The sequence below is a fragment of the Rhinolophus sinicus genome, chromosome 6 (genome assembly GCF_057876585.1).
Source record: "Rhinolophus sinicus isolate RSI-liver-muscle chromosome 6, RSI-T2T, whole genome shotgun sequence".
NCBI lineage: Eukaryota > Metazoa > Chordata > Mammalia > Chiroptera > Rhinolophidae > Rhinolophus > Rhinolophus sinicus.
This window is the reverse complement of record NC_142506.1, coordinates 24,831,130-24,853,952: the sequence shown is the minus strand read 5'-3', so window position 1 is coordinate 24,853,952 and position 22,823 is coordinate 24,831,130. Positions and strand designations below refer to the sequence as shown.

The window sequence follows — 22,823 nt, the reverse complement described above, 5'->3', positions numbered from 1 at the left end:
ATCAACACTGAAACAGTGAAATACCACCTCACATCTGTTAGAAAGTCTATTATCAATAAGACAGTAATAACAAGTGTTGAAGAGGTTGTGGAGAAAAAGGAACCCTCATATACTGCCGGTGGGTATGTAAATTGGTATATCCACTGTGGAAAACAACATGGAGATTCCTCAAAATATTAAGAACAGAATTACCATACAACCCAACAATCCCTCCTCTGGGTATCTACCAAAAAAATCTGAATACATTTAACCATAAAGATATATGTACCCTATGTTAATTGCAGCATTATTCATGGTGGCCAAGACATTCAAACAACCAAAGCATCCTCTGATAGGTGATCGGATAAAGAAGATGTGGTATATATACACAATAGAATACTACTCTGCCATAAGAAAGATGAAATACTGCCATTTGCAACAATGTGGATTGATCTTGAGATTATCATTGTAAGCAAAATAAGTCAAACAGAAAAAGTCGAGAACCATATGACTTCACTCACGTGGGCTATAAAACTGAAAGCAACAAACAAACAAGAAAAGAAACAAAAACTCATAGACACAGACAACAGTTTAGTGCTTACCAGAGGTTAAGGGGGAAGTGGGAATGATAGTAGAGGGAAAAGGGGGTCAAATACATGGTGATGGAAGGAGAACTGATTCTGGGTGGTGAACACACAACGCAATATATAGATGATGTATTATAGAAATGTACACTTGAAACCTATATGATTTTACTAACCAATGTCACCCCAATAAATTTAATAAAAATTTTAAAAGATGTGCTTTAGAAATAACTTATGGAAGAGATCAAGGACTGTATTATTTTTATATTATTATCATTAGCTTGGCTAACTGCTATTCATACAACTTTTTCACAGAAATTATAACTTTTTGAAAAGCAGATAACATGCTCCATCACAAAGGAGAAATATATCATTTCCAAAAATAAACAGTCACTTTCCCCTTAAGCCACTGGGTTTTATGAAAGGAAGTGCTAGAAAGTGTGGTTCATTTTAAGGAAATTGTGAATGTTTGACATAATTTTCTGTCAAGATAAAGCATTTCCCTCATTAAATGGGAACAAGTGCTCACTGTTGTGTTCAGCAGATGACTTCCCGTATTTTTTCTTTCTCTTTCTCCCTAATGTCAAATGGTGCATTACACGTAGTCAATGAAAAACCAAATATTTCACTCAGTCAATGAAAATGAGAGTTTCTATTTTTATCAATGTTTATATGAGTGACATTCAAAAGTTTTAATTTCCTCCCATCACTTGTGATGTTTTTAAAGTCATTCTTAACTCAAGGGACTTGCAGGAGTTCAAACTATCTTCTCTGTTGACTGAATGATTTACTTCACGAACTCAATAGACACTGCACAGGAGGTAAATTCCTTTCAGATGGTAGAATTATTCTGAGAATAGAGTCAAATGTCTCCTCAGCACTGGAAAGGAAGCAAATGCCTCATTTCCCCTTTTCAGAATGCCAGAGCACCGAAAATAATGATCAAATGTTCCATACCATTGCCATCAGCCTCTGGGAAAGACACTTTAAACCAAATAATTTAGAACACTTAAAAATTTGTCATTATGTCTTTCAGATGATGTGAAAGAAGTTTTCAAAACGAATTTCATCAGAAGCTCCTTATGATTTGAAGTTTGAATTTCAGAATCAGGAACGAAGTATATAAATACGGTCATGTCTCAGTATTTATTTTTAAGTTTCTTTGAATCCTCTCTACCTGTGTGCCTCCCTACCCGAAACTGTTATCTCTCCTTCCACATTCAAGTCTCTTAAATGTGGGCAGACAACATTTTTTTTTGCTTTTACTTCTTTACTCATTCTAATCGTCACCTACACAATTGAGCCGTCTACGTCACCCGAACTCTCCCTACAGAAGATCATATCCGAGTTTCAAAATTTACTTTTCAGTCTGTTTCTTTTTTTTAATTAACCTTTCTGCTGATTTGCCACTAAAATAAGACCTTTCATGACAATCTGTTCTCCCTGAGTAATACCGATCACTAATATTTCTTCCCCTAATTCTGTTTTCTTTTTGGTCTCCTTTTATCTGTCCCTTAAAGAACTCCCAATTTCCTGCCTTTGATTTTACATTCTTATTATTTTAAAAACGGTTCATAATCGTGCTATGTAAATTCTCTGAAAATTGTACATAAACTTGTGCCTGGGTATTTGCACTAAGTGGGAGAGAAAAGTAGGCAAGTTTTTGTCAGATTCTCAGATGGATCTATAAAGCCCCCAAATAGTTGAGTCATTGCTTTATACACACTTTCAATGATTTCATTTGCTGCATGGATTTACCACTTGTCTCCTGCGAGGACACACCAATCTATACAGTCATCCAGATTTCGCTCCTGAATTCCAGATTCCTATTCCTCTGCCTTACAGATTTCAGTTGTCCCACAGTCACCTCAGTCAATATGCCCCCAACTAAACTCATTATCTTTCCCCCATTAAACCTGTTTCTCTTCACATGTTGCTGATTTTAGGGAATGTCATCAACATCCTCTCAGTTACTCAACCCCCAAAATCGTAAGTTATATTTGACTCTATTTCTAGTAAGTCATTATTTCTTTGATTCCAATTCTTCTTTGTTCACAAATTTCCCCTCCACCTGCCTTTCCATTTGCCCATTTGCTCCTGACCTCATTATTTCTCTCCTAGGAGATCCTTTTGAGAATCTGATGAAAAACACCATTAACTCTACCTTTCCTCCCCATCATAGTACAGTGGATAATGTACAGACTCTAAAATCAGACTCTCTGGGTTCAAATTTCAGCTTGTACTTTTGCTAGAATTAAATGAGTTAATATATACAAATGACTTAGAAGATTGGCTTGTACAGTCTAAGTATCTGTTAATATTTTAATAATGGCAAAGATACCCATTTTGTCTCTCTGCTTCTAGCTTGTCAACTTTCCAATACATTCTTCCTACATTGGGACCAGAATATAACTGTTTACCTGTCTTTCTCTCCACCAAACTAGTTTCCTTGAAGCCAAAGACTGAATTGCATCTTTTCTTCCCAGAGTTCTGAACAGTACCTGGCATATTATAGCAATTCAGAAAATACTTGTGAAATAAAAATGGATGAGTATCCTTATTCTCAGAAGGGAATCTAAACCAGAACAGTTGTACAACAATGTTTTGAATGAATGGATACATTTATGAATCGTATCTTGGTGTAACAGAAGTATGCTCCAAGCTGATTGGGACAGCATGGAAATCAGCCCACATAATTTTATGATGGAGTCTAAATACCATTTTCTTTTTAAATTTTTTCTTCCTTTTTTTATGCTTAGCTAGTAATTAAACTCATGATCACATAATGTGCTGTTTGCCTTCTGTATGTTCCACGTAAGTGATGATGGTTTAATCATCTCTGAACACAGATGACTGGTGAATATTTGATAATCATTATTTTCCCCAGAAGTCCAAACCTTGTTTCTGTGTTATTATCAACATAAACTATTTAATTCCTGCATTAACTGTGAATTGCCAAAATCATGAAGCAATCAGCTAAGCTTTGACACTATGGTAACATTGAGGGCAATATTTCCTTAGTGGGTAATGTTTCTAAGAATAAATGTGACCAAATATTTGCAGTCAAAGGTTAGACAAAAATAAATGTGTTACCCAAAGTCTCACAAAGCGGATGCAACTCAGTCTGAAATGACTATTAGCTTAAGATGCCACTATTGTCTGTTTGGAACAAGAGAGGAAGGTTTAGTAAATTATTTCAGAAAAAGTGTATCTTAATTGTGCTTAGGTTAAATGTATCTCATGATACAGATGTTTTAATAAGAAAAATCCTGTGAAACTAAACAAAAATACTCCTTATATGCAAAAATATATTTATGGTTTCTGGACTGAACACGCTTGAGAAAAAGGATGTTTCCAGCCGACACGTCCTAGGAATACTTTTATCACATAACTTTAGTGGGTTATAAGCACTTAAGCAAGCATAAAAATCATAAAAAAATACTACAATCTTTTGAGCATTTACAGTGATTTCTTCGCTTAATGATGGAGATAACATTGTGATGAATGTGTCCTGAGGAGATTCCATCATTGTGCAGACATCATAGAATGTACTTACATAAACCTAGATGGTATAGCCTACTACACACCTAGGCTAGATGGTATAACCTATTGCTCCTAGGCAAAACCCTGTACAGAATGCTACTGTACTGAACACTCTAAGCAGCTATAACACAATGGTAAATATTCATCCATCTAAACATATCTAAACAGAGAAAAATATAGTAAAAATATGGTATCAAGATTTAAAATGGCACACCTGCATAGGGCACGTACTACAAATGGAGCTTGCAGGATTGGACGTTGTTCTGGGTGAGTGAGGGAGTGAGTGGTGAGTGAATGTGAAGGCTAGAACATTACTCTGTGCTAAGGTAGACTGTATAAACTCTGTACACTTAGGCTACACTAAATTTATAAAAAAAATAGTGTTCTTTCTTCAATAACAAATTAACCTTAGCTCCTTTACTTTATAAGCTTTTACATTTTCCTTAATTTCTCAACACTTTTGTAACACTTAGATGAAAACACAGGCGCATTGTACAGCTATACAAAAATCTTTTTTTCTTTATATTTATTCTGTAAGTTTTTTATTTTTAAAGTTTTTTTTTGTTTTGCTTTGTTTTGCTTTTTACTTTTTACACTTTTTTGTTAAGAACTAAGACAGGAGCACCCCTAGGCCTCTACAGGGTGAGGATCTTCATTATCACTGCCTCCCACCCCACACTTTGTCTCACGGGAAAAATCTTTAGGTTCAGTAACAGGCATGGAGCTGTCATCTCCTGTGATAACAATACCTTTTCCTGGAATATGGCCTGGAGGACCTGCCTGAGGCTCTTCTTGAGGAGGTATTACTCGTTTCAGAACTATGTCCATGGTAGTTTGCTTGGTTTCTTTTCTTTTTTTTTTTTCCATCATAGATTTGCTTGTAAGCAGATAATGCACCATGAACATTCCTCTCTATGACTAAAAACCTTTCAGGGTTGGGGTCTATTTTTTAAAACTTTTTATGAAGCTTGTTGAGGTTGGCAAAAGTGTCTGCTAAATTATTCACTGGGAATTTTCTTGAGGGTTCTTCTCTTTCTTCTTTTCTCTTGCCTTTTTCCAGCTATGCGTTTCCGTTCCTGTTCCTCAGAGGCCCCTTGGAGAGGCTTGATGTGACCCTCACCCACATAAGGTTAATGTGTTTGTCGTCTCAACCACAGCCTTGTGGATTTTTGCAGCCTCTGCCTCCGTGGCAAATCCTTTGAAATTATGGGTCAATCTTTTGAGTGTCTTCTTCCAGATGCCATTCATACAGTCCTTGGTGCCACCACCTCAGGCCCAAGTGAGGCTTTTGATGCTGTCACAGATGTCATAATCCTCCCAGAATTGTATCAGTCCTCTTCTCAGTTGCAGCAATAGCCTGAGCAAAGGATCTCCTCAGCTGATAGACTTTAAAAGCTGCTATAACTCCTTAATCCATTGATCGGATCAAAGAGGTGGTGTTTGGAGGGAGAAAAACCACTTTGATATTGGGATGAAGATGACCGATAAAAGGAGAATGTCTGGAAGCATTATCAACAATAAGCACAATTTTGAAAAGTATGTTGTTCTCCAAATAGTACTTTTCGATTTTGCTGGCATTACAATCCAGGAGGGCATTTTGGAAGAGGATCTGGGTCATCCGTGACTTCTTATTGCTTCTGCAGTAAACTGGCAGTGTGTGCCTATTGATATGCTTGAAGATTCTGGGGTTCTCACTGTGCCCAATCACAAAGGGGGTCAATCTGTAGCCTGTGACATTACCCCCAAACAAGACTGTTAGCCTGTCCTTAAAAGCCTTAAGACCTGGCATTGACTCGGCCTCCTTATGGATCAAAGTCCTTTCAGACATCCATTTCCAGAATAAGGATGTTTCATCCTATTGAATATTTGCTCTGGCAAGTAATTTTCTACCACAATCAGCTTATCTGGAGTTTCCAAACATTCTTCAGCTGCCTCCACATCAGCACTCATAGACTCACCACTTACTTTCACATTATGTAATGAGTAACGGTTCTTGAATCGTTTAAACCATCCAGAGCTCGCAATAAATTCAACATCATGGTCAGGTCCAGTGTTTTCTTTCAACAGACTCTTTGCTTTGGCCATAATCATCATGGTGCTTAAAGAGATAGGCTTCTGTGCCTGGTCTTCAATCCAGGTCATTAGAAGATTCATCATGTGTGATACAGGCCTTTCTTGAATTTTTGTTAGTCTCATTGGCTTCACTGGGGCAGATCCTTTGATAGCTTCCATCACTTTATTCTTGTTCTTCAAGATCGTGCTATGGTGAAATGGGACATGCCTGGCTGGTGAGCAGTAACCATCTCTGATTTTCTACCTTTGTGCCCCTTATCCAATTTTAATTTCATTTCTGTTAGTCACTCAAGGTCGCCTCTTACTAGAAACATTAGTAGTGGATTTTGAATGCTTAGAGGCTATAATGAACAAAACAACATGAGATTAAATCAAGCACAAATGATGTAATCAAAAGACTCCGTAAACATGAGATGTGTGAGGTTGCTGCCGGCATAATAGGGATACTGTTTTACAACAGCAAACCTTTTTTTCTTAAAAAAGTAGAAAGGATACACTCTCAAATAATGATAAAACATATAGTATAGTAAATATATAAACCAGTAACATTGTCATTTATTATCATTATCAATTATTGTGTACTGTACATAATTGTATGTGCAGTAATTTATATGACTGGCGGCACAGTAGGTTTGTGTACACCAACATCACCACAAACAGGTAATATTGTTGCTCTATGACATTGCAATGGTTATGATGTCATTAGGCAATAGGAATTTTACAGATCTATTCTAATCTTATGGGACCACCTTCACATATGTGGTCCACTGTTGACTGAAATGTCGTAAGACGGTATATAACTGTACTTTAGACAGGTGTTATTTTTGGACAGGCAGTGTTTATACACACCTCTTTTAGTTACTACAAACTCATCAGTTATGCATCATGATCCCATTTTAGAGACAGAAAACTGAGGCTGTAAGAAGGTGTTTGAATGACACTAATCAGACCCTCTAGATCACAGAGTGAGATATTTTCCATGAAAGAAATTTTACTTATAGATTGCACTTAATAAACTTGTGTCTAATTAAATCTTGTTACTTGGAGGGGAAGGAAGGAACTAAAGTTTAATAAGTCAGCTATGTCATGTGCTCTTTGCTTTTATAAGCAGTATCTAATTTAGTCATTTCCCTATCACTGTAAAGTAGAGCAATTATCCTGACTTTATAAATGATGAAACACCTTCAAAAAGGTTAAATTAGTTGTCAGGACAGAGAAAACTTAAAAAAAAAAAAAAAAATCTCATCTTGTATTACATTCAAGCTGTCTCCATAAATAACTGAGTCAAGTTGGAACTAGAGGACCCTTAAGGTCAATTAAAATTTTGGGCTTTTTGGATTATAACACAGTTCATGACGTTTTTGGAAAAATGTTAGGAAGACTACTCTTTGAGTTTTTTAAACATACATTTTCGAAAATTGGCGCATTTAGTCCTATAGGCGTATTTACATATATTTAAATTTAAAAGTAGAATATTTACATATAATCTTTGATAAATAATAAATCTATTTGATAAGTGAATTTTTGGTCATCAAAGTAGGGGATGGGAAATATGTGCTTTAGAATTAGAATGAAATAAAAGTTAATTTTAGCAACTGATATTTAGCCAGTATTATGCTATTAGTCATTCAAAAAATTTAAATTCACCATAACTAAATGCAACAGTGCCAGTGAAAATGAAGATGTACAGAGAATTAAAATCTTGATGGAAACCTTAGTGAGAGGTACTTTCCATTTTTGTGTCTCTTTTGAGTCCTTAAGTGGCCAAATATTTAGTTAGAATATTTAATTCTGGGGTTAAAGAAAAAAAAAAGATTAATGAAAAGCAAATAAGGTCTATTGTAATAAGGGCACAGAAGGTATTGGAAAATAAGGCAGTAGGCTTACATTAGGATCACAAGTCCTGTCGTTAAATCAGGATTTGTTTTAGAATTGTATCATTACAAAGAAAATAAGTATCTAGAGGCCTGAGGTATTAGGCAATTTCTATCTCTAGTATTATTGTTATTTTTAATATGTTATGTAATAGAATATATACAGTTATTTTTCTCATACCCTCTAGGCAGCATGTATCAGAAGTGCCATTGTTATTGTTCAATAAATGTTTCTTGAATTGAACAGATGTTTGGTTCCCCGATGCTACATCCAAACTCCAAACCTAGCCAGGAATTTTAATTTTGAAGTCATCCCCCAGCTTCTAAAAGCTTAAAGATACATTTATTAGACAAATACTTAGAAAAGAAGTGAAATTATGATAAGTAGGCAGACATACGAGCTCTGTGAGAATCACCAGGGTTTGATATTTCTAACATCATGAAAAAAACAGAACTACTTAACTCCATGTGCTTTAAGTCTCAAGATGATAAGAAAAATATGTTTTCAATCTTTGCCCAAATGCATTCAGTTCAATATGAGAATAGATATGTCTCATATTCATACTTAATTTCTAAATACTCATGAGCGCTATTAAAATTCTCTGGCAAAATCCTACCATGCTTTTCTTCCAGTGGACTCTAACTCAAGGCTTTGGCAGGCTCTGACTGATTAGCAGGTTTTTTCCTTCCCAATCACATTTCTGAGCACACCCAAATGGAGCTCTGGGAACTCACTGTTTAAAAGATATTCTTTACAAAGAATATGAAAGGCTTGTTTAGACTATCTAAAGGAGATATAACTCAAGGTAATGGAGTGTAATAGAGAAATGGGAAATGTCTTTAAAACAAGATCACTTCATATAGATTTATCCTCTGTATTCATATCTATACATAGAAGTATGGAAGTGAGCTAGTTTGTCATATAGCTCAGTCCCTTCTGAAATTAAAGGAGCCTCCACCTTATATAGATTGCATATATATATATACTGAACTATTTCATGAATGGTCACATAAGTCACAGCTCGATGACAATCATAACTTGCAGATAGAAGTGGTGTTCTCTTTCACTCATCACCACTTACCATGCCATCTTCACTCAGAGAAAGGCTGATTAGCAAGCAGAACTACAGAAGATGACCTTTAGCTCCAAACTTTGAAGAGCTCTCCTGAGGCTGAGGAGAGGTTCTGCTTGAAGTAGGAAAGTACACATGGAGTCACTCATTCAATAATCGTTGGGCAGATGGATGGACAGATGGATGGATGTCTTCCAAAGAGACACATGCCTGTGGCTAAATAGCTCCAGATACTCTAATGATATTAAAAACTTGTATTTCCACTGTCACAAGGACACCCCAGAATAAATACGCCTAGATGCCTTGGTTAGGTTTTCTCCACACAGAACTAAGCATAAGTGATAAAGACTTTATAAAGTCTTAATAAATACTTAATAACAAAAATGGTTTCTCCCTCAAAATATTTATTGGGAACTTCGATATCTCCTTTTCTCTGCAGACAAATCTTCCCTCTCCCCTCTTGAAACTCTGTCACTCTGAACAAATCTTTAACATGGGCTAATTTCTGTCCCATATAATTAAATGCCTAACATCACAAAAGCAAATATTTGTCTATGACAGTATTGTAGATTTTATCTAAGGCTAAAAAGACCAAGAAAGAAAGAAGGAAGTGGAAGGTTCTTTTAGAAATATATTGTGAATTCACAAATTCAAGCTTATGAATACATGCTCTGAAGTTAGAAATGTGAGAAAATTGTCAGTGCAAAATTCATGAGATGCTTCTAAAAATAAAGTTATTTTACTGCTTTTACACAGCAATCAATGCAACACAGAAAGCTATGCTGAATATTTACTTGCTCCATATTAAATACAATATTTACTATCCCAAAGTGGAAGAAAGTCTTACCACCTTCTTTAGTGCAGAGGTTGACGAGGTTGTGTACTGTGTCCATCAGCTCCAGCTGTTGCTTCTGAAGGACACTGTTGTTGGTGGTCGCTCTGTTCAGTTGTTTCTCTAGTTCCTGGATTATATATGTTTGACGAGTAACCAAGCCTTGAAGATTCTCTTTCTCTTCCTTTAAGGCATCCAACTCTTCCTTGTGCCTTCCCTCCATTTCCAAGATTTTATGTTCTAATAAACTACAAGAAAAGGAAGATAAGATTTAGTGTTTAAAATGCTATACAAAAAGATTGTGATTCAACCAGTGCCTGAATTTATTTAAAGTTAGAAACTTTAGTTAGATATTTCACCATGGAAATATTTTGTGAGAGACTCAGATTTTACACACACACACACACACACACACACACACACACACACACACACACAGAGACATACATATATAACATGTGAAATGAATAATTAGTAGACCAGTTGTTGTCAGAGAAATGTTTGTTTCCTAAACATAATTTATATCCTGGGGAGTATCTTATATCCAGGGTAGCTGACTTGGATCCAGTTATAGTCTGGAGAAGTTATGGTATAACATTCATTAAGGAAATAGGTCCAATAAGAATAAGATTCGTTCAGAAAAAAGTTTGAACAAAATGTAGACACTACTTCTTACTTACTTTGCTTCATTCATTTGGGATTCTCAAAACTTTAACACTGATTAAATTTCACAAGAGTTCTACAGAGACAGGGACTAATATATCAATGCAGAAACCACAGGACCAGAAAGGGAGCTATGTAAAATCACAATTAATTAGATTTCTTGGGATTTTTTATATCTGCTCCAATATCATAACCACTAACATATTTATGTCTAAGCTAAGAGAGAGAAAGCTTCAGAATGAGGCCTCACCAATTCCTAAATCACTCCCTAAATTGTTCCAGAAAAGAAGGTTGCAGGCTGGTGGCAAGATGTCATAAAAGGACCTGGGATGTTTTCTTCAGGGTGATGCAGTCTTCAACTGAGAATGTTCCTTCTCTCAGAACTCTTCAGAGGATATCCCCCATATTGCACGCTAACAATGATAGCGAGTGCAGAAGCACTCCTGGATCCTAGCAACTGACTGGAAATAAAAAGCATTTACATTTTATAGAGTGTATAATGTACTAGTATTCCTCAGAGGACAGCTGTACTCAGTTTTCTCAGTTCCATTTTCAAAAGGTTCAACCAGTCCTTAGTTTACAAGGTGTTATTCAAATGTAACATACCAGACTGGGCACTTCATTTACCTTGGAGAGAGGCAGTCACTGAATCAATTCTATAAGTTTTCATAAAGGAGACACTAGGGATTATTTTCAATTTAATACTTAAATCATAAAATAGAGCATGTTTGAAGAGCCAGATTTTCCAACTCCACATACTGGGAGACGAGCTAGAATATCTGATTGTCTTTGACACAGATTAACAAGTGTGGAAAGGATTGCTCATGGGCCTTCCAGATCTTTGCCAACGAACCTGTCCTCTAAGAGAATGTGACCGACCCAGAACGTGGCAAGAAAGGTGCCTGCTGAACCACGCAGAAACACTGGGATGTTTCTGTGTATGAGATCCTGTCATTTACAATACCTTTGGTAGCATGCTCACAGTCACATATGAAAATTTCACTTTAAGATCTGTTAGGGGCAGCTCTGTGATTTCTGCAAGATAAGAAAAGCCATGTCTCTATTCTGAGTTTTATTCTGCGGGATACCAACAATGAAAGGAGTCCTGCCCTGACTGACCCTTAAGCAAACTCAATTTGGAAAGATCTTGGGTATAGTGATTTGGGGGAAGTAATTTAATATTTTTTAAATGTTTTTTGGAAATGAAAAATTTAGGCCAGGAAGTCAGAACAAGATGAAAGACAATATCTCTAAGGAATAGATACGATTCATAACCTTTTAGAATTTTCTTCTGTGTCAATAACTTGCTGTTAGAGAACTTGACTGTTAAAAAACAAACAAAAGAAAATAAACAAAACAAAATATTTTCTGTTGGTTAAAGTATTCATCCCACCCACTGCTTAAGTGATTAGTGTACTTCTGTAGATGTCAGGGGAGGTTTTCTTTGTGCCTATTAATTTTTGGCCTTCAGATATGAGAATTAACCACAGCTGATGTCTTAGCTCATTCTCAGTTTACTTTTCAATTATTTTTGTTTCTCCTAGGGTAATGATCAGATGCAAGATCCCTAGAACATAGTCAGTGAATTTATAAGACAATTGTCTTTTAAATCCACAAGAGTTATAGTATACTGCCAAGAAATCTTACAATTAACTACTAAAATGACAATAACGTAAAGATCAAAATCTGGATGCTATAGTCATATAATACTAGACAAAATTCTGAATTACCATTTTGCTCCTGAAAGAAGCTGAGTAATCAGTAGGTGACATTCTGGTTCGGAAAATATCATGCTATAGTTATAACTTGTATTTATTACTTGCTAAGTGCCAATAGTGTTCTCAGCACCATGTAAAGTATAAAATGACACTACTCCTACTCTAAGGATTTATTTTTAGAGAAAACCTCAAATAAAACACCACCAGCTATAAGTAACATCTGTTTCAGACATAACACTTTAAAACATTTTTTACATCAATGTTTTCCCACTTTCTACTTCTGATGCATTTCTTCTTCAAGAAGACATATATACTCTAAGATGGACACTACCTGAGATGTCAATAAAGGAGTTTTGTTTGCTTGTTTTGTTTTGTTTTTCAGGATAATTTGGAAAGAGCTTAAATGGAAAGTTGATCACAGAGAAGTCCTGGTGCCTAAGAAAACAATTCTGGACACTGGCTTGTGGAAGAAAAGGCCTGCATTTCCTATGTAGAAGGGATATATACTTGGTGTGTTGGAAAGTACATTCATTGTGATAATTCACTATGCATCTCTTAATACACTATGACTACCAGGTATAAAAGACATCAATATAGCTTGTCATCTTAAAATAGATGTTCATGTAAAGAAGGGGCTGCTCATGGAAGCAAGAAACCTGCTCTGTATAATAGACGCCTCACAGGATTTGGAATAAAATATACAAATAAAAAATAATACACATGAAAACTACGAGCATATCGGAAACCTGTCGCATTGTTTCCCAAATGGCAGGTTTTACCAGTTATCTCTTCTAGTCCTTTTCTCATCGCATTTCTTCACTTGGAATTCTTTTAATAACTTCTGTACTCCAATAATTCTTTACTTTTATTTATTAGGTATATTCTTTATATTATAAAAAGCTTTTTAGACTTCTTCAGGCAAGAATGATCTGTTCTTGACCCTTCCATTTTCATTGACTGCTCACCCTCCCCTCCCACCCCCCTCCAGTTTCATCTTTCTTCCTACTTGGCTTCCAAAAAACTATTCCTTTTCTTTGATACTTCTCATCTATTGGTTATTATCTACTTGGGAAGTCAGCCCTTCCTCCTCACTATTGCCAAACTGGTTTAAATCCAAAACTTTCTTGCCAGAAAAATTCATATGCTAGCTCACGTTATAATATATGATTATAGTTGTATACATTTTAAAACTCTTATCTCCTTTGATTCTTAAAGCAATATAGTGGTATAGACTGAGTACATAGTATAAACCTCAGTTTATAGGTAAGAATCTAAATATCTTGTCCAAAATTGTGCACATATTATGTCTAACTCACCAGACTAGAAATCTGCCCATAGCATCCCCGTGCTGTGGAAACTACATATCATTAGAGTCTCATCACTTTGATTTAGTATAATGTAATCTCTACCTATTTCCACCCATTTATTTTTATCAGGAATCAGGCATTACTTTAACATCTCTTTAGTATTTGCTGCTCTACATCTGTTTAATCTGGGAGCTTGTCTTTCACAATATTTCAACCTATTCATCTTTTACATGTATAAAAAACAAATTTCTTTGCCAAGTCAGGTTTTCTATTTAATCTGAACTGGTATTTTCCTAAGCATCACTCTGCCTTAACCGCTCTGCCATCAAATTTCATTTTTTTATTCAATATATTGATCATATCCCATTTTGCCCTATTGGTTCTCTTACATTTTCCCTATTCAGGTCAAGTAGGAGAGGCCACTGGAGATAGGCATCAATATCTTTGTATATAAAGGTTGATCTGAAGACAAAATTACAGCTCTAGTGCCCTAAAATTAGATAGGCCAAGTAGTCCTATTTTCCCTGATGATGACCTTCATCAACAAGTTTAGTTTAGGTTTAAATGCATAATCCAAAATCTGGATTCTGATTCCGACCTCCAATGCACTGCTTTCTAGAGTGTATTCAGTATTTTTATTAGTTAAGAGTTCCATTATCAAGTTTTTGAGAAGCCTAAATTAAATAAACAGTTTTTACTAGGATGCATCTTTTAGAATTAATGTTCCATGGAACAACAATTTATGAAACTGCACTTAAATCTTAATATACAAAGACAAAGTTTCTCACAGGATTCTCAGTACTTCCTGTTTCCCATCTTTCTGGAAACACTTTGAGAAGAGACATACATAGCATTTTGGCACTTAACTTCTAGTTTGAGGTAGAGGTGCACTTTAATGAAGAGTAAAATAAACACAATAACTAGGCCTTGAACTTTAGTAAAAGGTTCTAGTTGAGCATATACAAAACCTTATTTGAAGTTTTTGGTTAACTTTTTTCCCCTCATTTCCACAGTCTGCCTCCTCCAACATATCTTATTGGAAATATTTGAAATCATTGAACACATCTTGAAACTTTCACAGCAAAAGTTCTCCCTTTCAAATTGTTTCCCACAATAGAGTTCTTAACATATCAGTCAATGAATTCACAGCAGTGACAGTTGCCTGAGCTCTGTGTGTGTAAAGACAGCCCTGAAACAGATGAAGATGTTCAAACGATGAAATCTTCTCTTTGTTTGTCCGAATCTACCTGCAGATGTTTCCATTTTTTAATTTTATTTTTCATATGTGAGGTGTCAACTTGTGTTGCAAATATGGTCTTTAAAGAGAGATGCATACATATTTCTTTTTCCCATTAAAACAAGGGTATAGTAAGTTCAGGTTAAATTTATACTGTAAGTTTATACTTGTACAGAGTATATTTTCCCTCAAAATATGAAGTTAAATATTTTTGTAATTAAAATGAGGACAGACGTATAGATTACTACAAGTAAACATTGGCAAACAAATGCTTTAAAGTGTGGGATAAACGAGAATAAGCTAAATATGTTGTAGAAGCCAAAAAGCAAGAAGGAAAAAAAATGATTCATTTCATGACATAAAAATGTAGTTTCTATACAAATAGATTGAAAAATAAATGACAGATTTATTTTTGCAACGTACATGAAAAACTTTTAATATTCATTAAGGAGATTACATGAGTTAATAAAGCAAGCATAAACAATCTAATAGAAAAATAAAAAGCATACATGAATAGGGTAGTCACAGAAGAAGAAATGTCAATGGCCAATAAATGTGAAAAGATGTCTACCTGAAAGGTAGACAAGATTAATAAAATGGCCAGCAAGGTCTGGGGAAATTAGAAGCTCAGGCACACATTGGTTGGGGGCGGGGGGAGGGGGTAAGGGGATATAAAATCCTGAGATATTTTGTCAATATCCATGAAATTTTAAATCACATTAAAAATTTGAGCAATTTATAGTACATCTATAACAATGAATGAGGTACAGCTGTATAGTTACATGTGTAATATATCCATGATAAATTATTATGAAGTAGAAATAAACCCAGCACTTTAAAAATAGTTACAATGTATTCCCCTACATCATATAAATATGTACTTGTGTATGTGTGCGATTGTATATGGGTGTGTGCCTGTGAAAACACATACATAAATATACACACTCCACATATACATGTATGCCTTAGTATATTAATAGAAAAAGTCTGAAAGAATAAGCACCGAACTGTTAATCTGTTGGTGATTCTCTACAGAGGGAGGTGTTGGTGGATGTTATAGAATTAGGGGGACTTTGACTTTCAAATGTTACACTTCTATATAATTTAATGTTTAGGTCAAATTTGTGTTACTTTTTTTTTATTAATCAGAGAGATGTAAACAATCATGAGTCTAGAATAGTCTGAGAGGATGTTGTCTAGAGATTTTAAAATTGGGCTGAATTAGTGACTTCAGAATGTGGTAACCTTCTGTGAACCTTAGACTGAGAACCCTGGGTGCCATGCGAAGGGTTTTGGGGGATGCAGAATAGCAGTTAAAACCCCATCTCTATTTTACTTATGTTAAGAACAATATAACATATAATGTAAACTATGTGATTTGTGTTTTCCATTAGTAATATTTTTCAGTCATGTGAGAGTGTGTGTGTGTGTGTGTACATAGAAAATGACATTTGTTGGGATAGAGCTACTGGGACATTTACCCGTTCATCATTCATTCAACATTCAAAGAGCATTTAATACTATATATACTATGTGTAGAGAACTGTTCCTAGGAGTATGAAGACAAAGGTAAATAAAACACAGTCTCTGTGTTCCAGAAGATCACAGCCTAATAGTAGACAGATAAACACACACGTGCGTGTACACACACACACACACACACACACACACACACTACAACAGATGTGATGGGATAGGTGAAATAATGGTTAGGGGGACAAGGTATAGTGTTATCACGTAAGTTATAATCACCAGGTCTATTTGGTAGTCAGAGAAGGGGTCTTGGGTGGAGTAATACCTGCACTGAGTTTTGAAGTGTGGGCAGGAGTTTGTGAGTTGAATCAAGAACTGCAGGCATTGCAGACAAGTCAAACATTAAACATATCTGAAATAAGATTAAGTCTTCGGTGCGATACTAACAACTAGCATAATTAAACACTTACTGTGTGTGCCTGGCACTGTTAGTGCTTTATACGCATTAACTCAATCTCACATCAAAGCCATGCGCTACTGTTTTCATCACCCCTGAGTTACAAATTAGGAAACTAAAGCACAGAGAGCTTAAGTAACTTGCTCAAAGTGACATAGATAATATGTGGCAGAGTCGGTTATAATAGGATCAAGGAAAAGTGAAACTCAGGTAGTCTGGCCTCAGAGCTCATTCTCTTAGCTATAGACCATACTTTATAAAATTTAAGAAGACTTGCGGAAGTAAGGCCACCAAATTAGGATTATAATGACCATGGACTGTGTTTGATGCTAAAAGACTTGAGCTTTCTTCAGTCAGTTACAGAGAATCATTAGGGGGTTGGGCAGATGCTGTCCAGAGATTTAAAAGTTGGGCTGAATTAGTGTGCGGAGGTACCTCAACAAAAGGAGAAAGTAATCTGACTTGCATTTTAGGAAGAAGACGGTGGCAGAGCTCTGGCTGATAGGTCTGAGAGACAGTAAGGCTTAAGGCACAGAGGACAGTGCAAAGGCTGAGACAAGAATTAATTGGAGTTTGACCTAAGACCCAGTCAGTGGAAACAGAAAGAACAGGATAGATTGGAAAAAATATTTAAGAGATGGAATTGACAGCATCAATAGTCATTAGTGTGTTGTAAGGAATCAGGAAAAATAATTAACATGGCCCTTGTATTTCCAGTTTGATTCAGAATTCTGTTCCACTCTAATATCCTGAGGTTAATAAAATTTAAATGAAAAAAAAAGTTGTACGCATTAAATTCATTTTTTTTAAAAGCATGAAAGAAAAATACTCTATTCAATCATTGTCTGTAGCTGTTCCATTTACAATATAGAATAGAAAAGTATAAATTCAAATGCTTTTCCTTGATCCCTTCTATATACAACTAACATAATTCAACCTAATTCAATGCTAGAAGTTAGCAAGATTTTACTGTAGTATTTTGTAAAGAATTTATCAAATGGAGGATAGCTTTAATTAAAAAGACTGATTTAACTTTTCATTTCTTTGGTCATATTAAGTATTAAAAATCAATACTTTATTATGCCACTATAGAACTTTGTTTGTAATGTATAATTAATATCTTGAAATTACACACATTTCAATCACTTAAAATTAATTAACGTAATAACTTTCCATAAACTCCAGCTAGAAGACAGATGAGGCTTGTCAAAGAAGTTCAGTGAATTCCCAAGGTAAAATAAATAGTTTATATTTCCTACTCCACTATTAGGAGGAATAAATAATGGTCTTTTTTGGAATAGGCCAAAAACAACTGGCCTACCCTTTTCCTCAAATTCATACTTGTTTATGTTAAGAAAATAACGTGACAACCCCATCAGTTAATCTCAAGGCTGCATCACACTGGAAAAATGTTTTTGTAATAATTAAAAGAGAGAATCATCATGCACTTGAACCCTAATTTAGCCATACACTAGCTGTTTGGTCATAGGAAAGTTACTTCACCTCTGTAAACTTCAGTTTCGTTATATATAAAATGGAAATAATAGGTACTTTTCAGAATTTGTTGAAGGATTAACAGTATCGTATGTGACACACCTGGCACACATGTTCACCTGAGATTAGATATGTAGGCAGCAGATAGTTTTGCTAAAAGTACGTCAGAATAACCATCATGTGTAGTTTCACTTCACGCTGGATGGTCTTATTAAGAATTTCCCTAATCTTAACTCTGCATATTCAACACAGGCATTAAGAAAACCCATGTGCTCCATCTTTGTATGCATGGAATGTTGATTTCCCTTCCTGCATACCACAGTGAGGCAGAAAAATTTCTTCTAGAATAGTTTTTTCATCTGGCTGTGCTCCCACATTGGAAAGAGTTGGGGTTAAGTCAGCAATGGGCAGGTGCCTTGAAACCTGGTCAGTTAACCAAATCTTTAGACCAAAAGATCATTTACATATTTATTTCAGCTGAAGGAATTTGTATTATGACATCTTTCCCTGTTCACCTCTTTCCTACTGTTTTGAGCACAAGTGACAGGAAACATACTGGGGGAATCCGATAGAAGTTGATAATTACATGTCACACTTTGTGGTCTTATCAACCCACTATGTGCAAGGTAAATATTAGTGCTTCTCATTTCCTGGGTTCTTGGTTGTGTAATTTCAATTATATGGGCCAGTTACTGACCCCTCACTTCCAAGTGCTGTTTCCTTGAGGTAAGAAACAAAATCAAGTTTTGAGATGAGGATAGCATCAAACAAAAGAAAAAAAAAAAATCCTAAAGAAAACAAACTGAAAGCTTCTGGAGTCACCCACCCCCCACCCTCCCCCCACCCCTGCCACACACACTAGTTTGTTAGGAAAACAAATGGTAGTGCAAATGTTGTTAATCCTATGCCTGCTTTGTGCCTTTTGCCATTTAGGGGATAAAGATGTGAATCCAATGAGGCCTACAAATCCATTTTCGACCCTACAAGTGATGCATTTAATTTGTCAGGATGTAAATCAGCAGGGCGTCTCAGCATGATTGTGGAGTATTATCCTGTTCATAAAATATCACCACTTGTTCTGCCAAAGAAGTGGTGGACCTTCTTAAGGGCCACCTCATGCAACGGAACTGGCAGCTGAAGCCCCATCACACTCAAAGCTGGTAAGTCATACACCCAGACACAACCCCTGACATTCCTTGGGGAGGAAGCAAACTTAATTTAGATAATCCCCTTTGCAAAGTGTATTAGCTGATCCAAACCAGACCTAGTTGACTAAAGGCATGTTGTTCCTACATTTCAGAGATGCCACAATGTAGAAATAGCTTCCTTGTCATTTGGGAGATTACGATTCATTTAAGGAATCCGTAGGGGTGATCAATAAGCTATTTTAAAACATATAGAACAGCTTCATGTTTGCCTTTGACCTTCTATACACCAAAAAATCCATATGGTGGGTTTTGAACTTAATGGGTCGGGGGTCCCACATTTCTTTGTTGCTCTAGAAGGTGCTTGGCAGAGTTCCTTTAATTCCATTTTGCATATAAAAATAAACAATAACAATAAACAGAATAGGGAAAATATGCTGTGTATCACCCACCAATGGGTACTTTGGGTTTGCATAAAGAAAAATACTTTTTTTTAAAAGTGGTTCATGGAAGAGTTTGCCTGGTTTAAGAATAGATGTTCCACCAACACTCCGTTACATACATTGGACCCTTCAACAGGGAGACACATATAACTACAGAGCTATGGCAATGCCAGGAGATACAGCACACTGATAGAAAAATAACCCCAGGAACCACATGTGAAGTAATGGCATAATTAGTGGTCAAAAAAGAAAGGGGTGCAGAGTAGGAGTAAAAGATACATTCTTGTCAGCATTGCACAGAAATGAATTTCAAATTAAAACAGAAATCTCTGGATTTATTGTGAAATACCTATGTTGCTGGAAAATGGAATTGTTATAATCCTGAAAAGATATTATTAGCAATAAATAGTAGGATTTATATATCTAAGAAAACCTGAATTTTCCTTAGAAATTAGAATTCAATGAGGGTAAAACTCATCAGCAGAGCACACGTATGTGTTTGGGACCAGGAGTCAGATTCCTCTGAGAAGCTGCGATGCATGGAGAAGCCTCTTCTACCTGACCTGCACGAAGCTCTTCTGAGAGCTCGAACCTTGACTTAGCTTTACTGATGGAACAGAGAGAACACATTTTAAGCAGTTTCCTTTAAAAAATGTACAGTCATGGTGAGAATTCCATAGCAGGAAATGATACCAGGTGCCGAATCAAGAATCATGATGGAAAGACAAAAGGTCCAAAATGATCTAGAATTAGGGAAGAAACGGATACATTTTTTTAAAAAAAGAAGGAGGAGGAGGAGAAGAAGGAGAAGGAAAAGAAACAAAAGAAAGTATGAATATGAGAAGGAGGGAAGGAAAGAGATAGAGAGACAGATTCACAGAGAAATGGAGAAAGCTAAATACAATGACACTTAAGGGCCGCATTGGTTATGATAGTTAAACATGAGGCCGTTCAGGCCTCCCAGTATTTTTATGACATCCTGACAGCTAAAGCGTTAGATGTGGACCAAGAGATAAGACAGATATCAGGAGGAGAATTGAAGAATGTAAATTCATGCTGACAATTTTTTAAAAGATAAATCATATGTAGTAACATACTTAGTGAGAGATGAATTAAAACCACCTTAGGTAACATCTATAAAATGAAATACCATGCAGAATGATATTAGAGGACTATTTATTGATTAGAAAAGATTTCTATATCCCAAGAAAGCAGGCTGCAAAACAGTGTGTATATCATGACACAACTTTTTGTGAAAACTATTTTTACATATAACATATAGCAACATAGGTAGCCCTCACAATGTGACGGGATTGTGGTTTTTAATTTTGTTTTGTGTACTTTCTCTTTTTTCTACAATAAATGTGTTATTTATATAACTATTTTAAAAAGCCTTAAAAATGGTAAAATTGTCATTGTTTTACTTATTCATTCCTAGAGAAATCTTTCACAATAGCATCTTGAAACATATCACTATAAATGGGGTTCATTTTTAGTGACAAAGTTAAAGCATGGTGGAATCCTAAATCAAGGGATAGTCGAAGTAAAGTATACCTTTTATATGTATGTGTCTGGTTACTGCGAAACTGCAATAGGATAAATGGCACTTTCCAACAGGATTTTCAATTCCAGAACATTTCATCATGTAACCAGTTCAGGGTCAAGTCCTGTCAAGTTTATTTATAGTTATAGTTTACCCCATGACACAGTACTAAGATAAATAAATGTAAAACAAGTCATAGAGCATGAGTGACCCCTTTCAGACTCTAAACCAACAGCCAAGTTTATCTTCTTCAGGGAAAAGTTTAATTATAATTGTTGTCATTAAGGTCTACTTTTAGCATGAAGTTGGGAAATCATCCTAGGTTGCAGATAGCATCCAGAGACCACATACTACAGCGGAAAGAGCAGGACTAGGAACAAAGAAACCTGAGTTATATTCCTAGTTGTGCCATTAGTAAACTGTGTGACCTTGGACAGATCACTCACTTCCAATCAGTGTATTCCTTCATCTGTAAAGTAAGAAAACTAGCAGGCCTCTTAGGTACTTTCTTGGTTTGGAATATGGTGCAAACTCTAGCTCCATCAACACAATGGCATTTAATGAGTTTCTAGCAACACAATGGTCTTTAACTCAATATAATGCACACGAACTGAAATGTCTTCACGTCATCCAAATATCCAGAAGAAATGCAGTTAAATATACAATATACTTTCCTACAGAGGTCAGTGCTTTGATTGAAATGTCCATCCTGAATGCCAATGACTTCAAAATCATATAATCTATGTTTCATTTCAGCTCTTGAGATGTCTAAGATCCATTTCACTTACCTGAGATGATTCATAGTTTATAAAAACACATCTAAAAGCTAGCCAGGTATTAGGTCCAAGGGAAATGGCTTTAAATGGGGGGGGGGGGGGGGGGGGAGGAACAAACAAACAAACTATTGAATCAACTTTACAAGTAAATAACTTTCTGGAAGCAAAATAAATTTTGCCTCTTTCTAGAGTAAGATCTAAAATTCAGCAATGTTGTAGCTCTGTACAAGCTTAAGAACAGGCAAAGTGATAATTGAAATTAGAGTTTTAAAGGCTCTATTCTTTTCTCTATTGCTATAGATTCTGATTCTGCTGCAAACTGTCAATATTTTGTGTCACTGAATTTAGTCATAGAATCAATTAATTTTGTGGATATGGTGGGTTTTGAACAACTGAACATTAGATAAATTAGTGTTCAAAATTATGAAAAGCAAATATTTCAAAACTGTAAACAGTATTAATCTTATTGTTCACATACTTGCTACATTCACCTTAAGCTCTCCTTTGTATATTCAAAATTATTTAGCTCTATATTTCTTTGTATTTTTTTTTTTTTTGCAAACCACTTCAATCTTTTTTTTTTTTTTAAAGAGTTGGCAAAGAGGTGGA

General features: G+C 35.5%; 1 protein-coding gene across 2 annotated transcripts in view; it reads right to left on the bottom strand.

The window, feature by feature from the left end:
• Window positions 1-22,823, bottom strand: part of ANGPT1 (angiopoietin 1) — a 266,059-nt gene that overhangs the window by 70,431 nt on the left and 172,805 nt on the right. The window contains exon 4 of one of the 2 annotated variants that reach the window (XM_074316347.2): window positions 9,974-10,206. In XM_074316347.2, the coding sequence (XP_074172448.1) occupies window positions 9,974-10,206 (233 nt within the window). The remainder of the gene's footprint in view (window positions 1-9,973; window positions 10,207-22,823) is intronic. The other variant, XM_019750655.3, reaches the window with a different exon arrangement.